Source organism: Cucurbita maxima, unplaced genomic scaffold (assembly GCF_002738345.1).
Source record: "Cucurbita maxima cultivar Rimu unplaced genomic scaffold, Cmax_1.0 Cma_Scf00033, whole genome shotgun sequence".
Taxonomy (NCBI): Eukaryota; Viridiplantae; Streptophyta; class Magnoliopsida; order Cucurbitales; family Cucurbitaceae; genus Cucurbita; species Cucurbita maxima.
The window spans coordinates 1,510,557-1,517,377 of record NW_019272049.1 but is presented as its reverse complement, the minus strand read 5'-3'; the positions used below and the strand labels follow the sequence as shown (position 1 = coordinate 1,517,377).

General features: G+C 39.7%; 1 protein-coding gene across 2 annotated transcripts; it reads right to left on the bottom strand.

Moving 5' to 3' along the window:
* Positions 1 to 575: 575 nt before the first annotated feature.
* LOC111467163 (FT-interacting protein 1-like) lies at positions 576 to 3,779 on the bottom strand. 2 transcript variants are annotated; one of them, XM_023111954.1, is made up of 4 exons: positions 3,609 to 3,779; positions 3,354 to 3,435; positions 807 to 3,167; positions 576 to 771 (listed from the first exon to the last, which is right to left on the bottom strand). In XM_023111954.1, coding segments are annotated over exons 3-4 (2,334 nt in total). In that variant the 5' UTR covers positions 3,140 to 3,167; positions 3,354 to 3,435; positions 3,609 to 3,779; the 3' UTR covers positions 576 to 770. The 2 variants fall into 2 exon arrangements, with proteins under 2 accessions (XP_022967722.1, XP_022967723.1); XM_023111955.1 differs by having other exon boundaries at positions 576 to 3,167.
* Positions 3,780 to 6,821: the final 3,042 nt, after the last annotated feature.

Genomic DNA, 6,821 nt, shown 5'->3' with positions numbered 1-6,821 from the left:
AATAAATAATAAATTGGGTAGGTAAGGTGGAAGCGTCCAAATGCATAGGCTGAGAATGCATTGGGAAGGTTTGTCCTTTTCACTAAAATAATGAGGAACCTAGCTTTGCTTTTTAGCAATTGACAGCGCAGATTTTGGCTGAAATAAAAATAAAAATAAATCTCTCTACTTATACTCAAAGTAGACGATATCATACTAATATTGTAATATCCTACATTGGTTGGGGAGAACAAAACATACACTTTTACAAGAGTGCGAGAACTTTTCCTTAGTAGACACGAGCTTGAGGGGAAGCCTGAAAGAAAAAGCTTAAACAGGACAATATCGACTAGAAGTGAACTTAGGCTTGGACCGTTATAAATGGTATCAGGAGAACAAAACATAGAACTTTTTCTTAGTAGACACGAGCTTGAGGGGAAGTCCGAAAGAAAAAGCTTAAACAGGAAAATATCGACTAGAAGTGAGCTTAGGCTTGGACCGTTATAAATGGTATCATTGAAACTTAACTTAAAAATGAATGGGTTTTTGTCATTCATTATGTACAAAATGGAAAAGTTGAAGAAAAAGAAGAAGAGTTGAGAAACACTTGAAATTGTATTGAAAAGATACTTAACATAATACAAATCCATAAATAGAAACTGCCAAGGCCATCATCATCATCATACACATTTTAACTCTTGAATGCCCAAAAAATGCCCCCATCATTCATATTACACAAAACAAAACCTTCATCTTCTTCATCTTCTTCTTCTTCTTCTTCTTCTTACCAATACAGCAACAACAAACAAAATCCCATCCCATCCCATCATAGCATACAGTCCGTTCTGGCTGGCAGCCTCCGGAAGAAGTTGAGCGGCACCGACGGCAGCTTGTACCGAAACCTCGGATGTCTCAGCACGTAAATCCCTGAAAGAAGCGCCACGACTTGGAATGGTGTAACATACAGAACTATGGCAGCAACCAGGCAGAAGATCACAAACAATGCTGACGCTCTTGGGTCGCGCCAACTGAGTAGAGATTGAAACCGTTCCCCCTGCGTTGCTAGGTCCCCGACTACGGTCTGGATCCTCCCTGCGATGCTCCTCAGCCGATCGTACCTCATTCTCACAACATCGGCAGGGCGAGACGTAGGGAAGGTGTCAAACTCCTCGTCCAGTTCGTCGGGGTAACAGGAGTCCGCGTGGGAGAGGCGAGTGTCCATGTGAGGAGGGTGCCTTGGCCTCCATCTATAGTGCCAAACTCCTATTAGGAACAGGTAGAGGAAAATTGTGGGGAGAATGAGTTCAGGGTACATGACAAGGATGATGAACAAGATGTGTATAAGAACAGTGGTAATTGGGTTTCTCCAATTGCAAATCTGATCAAACCACTTCCCAACAGCAATCAGTCCACTGAAAACTCCCATGATTCTGAAGAAATTCGCCTTGCTTCTTCTCATGCTCCACATGTGGGAGCCTACGTCGAGCATATACTCGACAACCTCTTTTCGTAAAGGTGGCTCTGCACGGCTCAGCCTCATCGACACGATCTGAGTCGCCTGGTGCCGAAGACTATCGAGCTGGCTCACTGTTAACGGATGAATATAGTGCATTTTGGGAAGGAGGGGATGTGAATACATATGCAGCATGTTTAACAAAGACGAGCATGTAAACCTCACGGCCAGATGAATTTCGCCCATCTTCTTCACCCCACTCGAATGCAGAACCAGCAGAGGATATGAATGAGTATATACTCGGTCGGTTTCAAGCGTGGAGAGGCGAATTCTTACCTTCCCTATTCGTGCATCTTTCGATCCTCCAGCCTTCTCCCCACCCTGCAAATGGCAGTTGTCGAAAACGCCAATTGTAATGACGGTACAGGGATCAAAAACCTCCCAAGTGTACTGCTCGTTCCACCGGGGAATGAAACTGTCAATGATTGTCCTGGTTCGAACCCACTTCTGCCCATACTTAGCCACACAGTATGCATCGGTTGTTCCACGCCCGTCTTTCATCTTCATCGGCATTAACCCCTGTGCATTCAGAATCCCCAATTCTAAAACCCCTATGCTGTTCTTCCAGAGCTGTTTCGCCGTTGGTCGAAGATCGCTACTATAATGTGTTGACTCATCCAGAACATGGTAGCCACCTTCCAAACATATCCTCAAGTGAATCCTACTCGAAAACTTGATTTCCTTCTTCTTGTCCCCTTCAACAATAACGACATGTTTCTCGAGATTGAACCATCTTGTGTTCACAGCTCTATGGTCCAATCTCCTGTCGATATACTGCAGCGGAATTGCGCACCGTCCCAAGACCTCATCCTTGTTAGGTGCAACCCGGTCTTCCACACTCAAAATCAAAGGCTCTTCAAATGGTTCAGCTGCCACAAACATCAAATCCTCATTCCACATTGGATTGATAGTTCTAGACTGGGATATTCTAGTCCTCAACGCCTGATTTCCAAGTATAGCCTTAGCAAAAACCTCCGGATACCGACCCTTATCGCTCGGCTGCAGATCCTGAGCTTCAATGATATTCACCCTCAAATACCAAAGCTTAGGAGAAAGATAAACCTTAGACCGAATATTCGCAATCCCTTCGGCTCCGCTCACAGTTGCAGCATCTGAATTCCAAGCCTCGGAAAATGCTTCATCTGCTTGTGTTCCCATCCAAACAGCCAACATCAGCTCCCCTTTCACCTTGTCCCCTTTTCTATCATCCAACCGATACCATTGTGGTGCCAAAGGACTGTCGGGCGGTACCCTTCTCGGAACCTCATTCAAGTCAAAAAGAACTCTCCCCATGAAATCATCCTTCACAGGATCCCTATCCTTCACAGTCACCTCAAGCACCGAAGCCTGAATCCGATCCTTCGAAAACGCAAACACTTGATTCCATTCAGGATTCGACTTCTTCTCGAAATGCCGAGTCGTCCCTTTGTAATTCCCAAGCTTAACCTCCACATACGGATCGCAGCTACCCGTGATATCTTTCCCGGGCAAGTCTTTCGCCTTCACGACCCGAACATAGAGGTAATACATTTGCTCAACAAGGTCATAGGTACTTGCTAGTTTGTCACCAGTGACCTTCCCCCCACCAAGATGGGGATTGGTCTCTTTCAGTAAGAAATCCTCTGGTGGAGGCTTTTGCATCATCATCGCAGTTCAATTGATTTTTCAAACACACCTGAAAAACCCCAAAAACAAACTTCTTTAAACACACCTAAACACACTCAAAATCCGAACTAAAAAAAGCCGTAGGACTTTTAACAAACACATCATGTACAAGAACACTAATTGATCTCTAGATGCCATACAACATGAAAAAAACCCCAAATTCTTCAGAAAAACCTTAAGGGGTTTGAAATTTCACCTGAGAAACCCAAATCCTTAAAGAAAAGGAGAGAATCTTCGTCAAGTCTTCAAAAGCTTCAGATCTGAAAATCCCTCAACCCCTGAAGTGAAAATGAAAATGCAAGCAAGTGAGTTCATAAACAGCACAGATCCAAGAACACAAAACAAAAACAAACCCAAAAAAGAGTGTAATCCACAGAAAAACGGGCGAAAACCCAACAAATTTTCGCTCATTCAGCACAGAAACAAGCAGAGTAAGAACAGAGGAGAGTACCAAACGATGATTTTCAAAACCCCTTCAATGGCATTCTTGAAAAGAGGGCGAAAAAAGAAACCCCATTAGAGAAGAAAGAGAAATGCAGGTGGGTTTGAGAAGAGAGAGAGAGAGAAAAAGAAGAGCAGATTTTAGGGAGTGGGTTTTTTGGGGCTGTGGGATAGGATCTGAAAACTCAAGAGGAGTATATGCAAAGTCAAGAGAACGGTACTTTTTCCTTTTTTTTTTTTTTCTTCACATATTTATTTTAATATTTATTTTATTTAGTTTTAAAATTGTTCTATTTTGTTATAAATTATTATTTTAATTTTTTATATAATTTTTACTTAAGTGTTAAAAAAACTCGACGACCCATAAAATTTCATCACACGGGTTGAGATATGTTATGAACTTATTCGAATTGTATTGAGTTTAAATGGAAACGGAACCCGTCTCAAATTTGAAGTTAATTTAAAAAATATTTTTTTCTTACCATATTTATATATAATTTTTAATTAGGTAGAAAATAACTTTTTAAATTTTAATTAAATATTTTAAAAATAAATAAATAGATATTTTATAAATTAAAATTTTATTTTTATTAAAAAAACAGCATAAAATATACAATAATGTCAAATTTATTATTTAATAAATACTAAATAAGACATTATTATTCTCTCACGACCTTTAAAAATATTTTTTTATTATTTAGAAGATGAATTCATTGTTTAATAAAAATTATATATAATTTTATATTATGAGTGGAATTCATTTTTTAATTTTATAAAATTGATAGAAATCTAAAAAATTTGAGGTGGAAAATAAATAATTTAAAAAATTAAGCCTTCCAAGTGAAGGAAGGGGCACGTGGAGGGAGCGTTAGAAGTGGGTTTTTGACGTGGGACATGGACTGGTTGGCACGTGTGTATATAACGTTTTCTGTGGTCGCACGTGTGGGAAAGTGATTTTGGGGTTTGAGCGGGCGGGCGTCTGCATGTACTACTACTGCTGTTCTTATTTCCCCCACTTAAATTTAAATTATTTGTTTTTCTCTATGGATTAAATTTTAATTTTAATTTATTTTATTTATTTAATTTTCTCTATGGATTAAATAAAATTACACAACTATATAAATATAATGTTTTTCTCGCTTCGCAGGCGCGTTTTAAAGCCTTGAGGAGAAACTCGAAAGGGAAAGCCAAAAGAGGACAATATCTGCTAGCGGAGGATCTAGGTCATTACACATTGGTTGCCTCTTCTCTCTCGTTGATCGTCAGTTTCTCTCATCGCTAACCACACACACTTGTTTGATCGTTGAGCATGCTTGTTCGAGGTCGTTACCCTCTCGATGCAACGGTCTTACTTCCCCTCATCTAACTAGGGATCAAACACTCGCTGCAACCTCTCATTGATAATTCCCTTCACCAAGGTCATTGATATCACGACCACTTTACCGAGGTAATTGATCTCAAACTTTTGTCGATCGCCTTCAACAAACACCTTCGGGCGTTGGACTACTACTACGAGATTTATGTGTAGCAAGCATATTCGGTTGTGAGTTACATGCAACTACAAATGTTGTTCTCTCTCCTCTTTCTCGATTCCATTGGCGACTATAAGCTCCTAGTCGATGCATTTCTCAATGGTATGTGTGATCGCTCGCGAATGTATATAGTAAAATTGTGTAAAATTCATAAGAACAAGTGAAAGTATAAACTATATCAAGTAGTAAGTAATAAGTAGATTATCGATTCTAAAGAGAACCTCTTTTTTGGTTACTTTTGTTACTGGAAATTAAGTGAGTTTTAAACAAAATTCAACTGCTAGAGATAAATAGAGAGCAACGAGAAAATAAAGTCTAATTCTTTAGCACTCGGTTCCCATTGAAGGTTTTGGGTTCTTGGATTTACAGTTTGTTAAGCCCAACATGAGCTTGGCTTGGGGTGTGGTTCTCTATGACCCTCATTGTCAAACTCATTTGGGTGCTCATCTCAACCATGATGACGTTCAACAAGAGAGACCTTGGAAAGGACCGGTAACTGTTCAAATGGATTATCACTTTAAAATCACCTCAACCCCACGCATCCCAGTCCCATTAAAGGCTTTGGGTTCTTGGATTTTCAGTTTGTTAAGCCTGGAACTATAAAACAAATAAAATTTCATTGTCGGGAATTAAGCCTGGATCTCCTAGGTGAAAGCCAGATATCCTAACCGCTGGATGATAATGGTTCTGTTTACCATATATAGCTTTATTGGATATAGTTTTACTATGTATAACCGTTGACCAAGCTATAAACAAGTAGCAGGCTTCATACCTAACAATTCTCCCACTTGGAGACTGATCCAATCAACTAAGAATTTCATTATCAAATGATCATTGCACCATACCAATTAAGGCTTTGCATAACCTCAATTTTCCAACATCAACACATTTTTTTAACATGTCTGCCGAATTCTTTGCACCCTTTATCTTCTTCAAACACATATCATCTTCTTCCACTAACCTACGAGTGAAATGGTATCGCCTTCTAATGTGTTTTGTCCTTGAATGATAGACTGAGTTTTTCACCAACTATATGCTACTCTAACTATCTGTATAAAGAATTTTCTTGCACTGCTTCATGCCTAATTCTTCTAGATAGTCTGTCATCCATATCATCTTCTTTCCAGCTTCAGCTATTGCCCCATATTCAGCTTCGGTAGATGAAAGAGCAACGCATCTCTGAAGCTTGAACATCCAACTCACTGCTATTCCATCTATAGTGTACATATATCTAGATGTGTTCTTGCTAGAGTCTACATCTCCACTTAGATCAACATCCACAAAACCTTGCAGAATTACTTTGCCATTGCCATAACAGAGTGAAGAGTGAAGTATTAGATGTACCTCTCAAATATCTCAGAAGCCACTTCACAGCTTCCCAATGTTCTTTCCCTGGATTTGCCACGTACTTGCTAACAACTCCCACTGCATGTGTTATATCAGGTCTAATGCAGACCATAGCATACATCAAACTCCCAACTGTAGAAGCGTACGAAACTGATGTCATGTGCTCACGTTCTTCAACTGTCTTGAGAGATTGCTCCTTTGACAATTTAATACGATTTGTCAAGGGGGTAGTCCTGGGTTTAGCATCATTCATATTGAATTTGGACAACACCTTCTCAATGTACTACTCTTGGGATAGATTTAATGTGCCAGCATATCTATCTCGAGAAATCCTCATTCCAAGA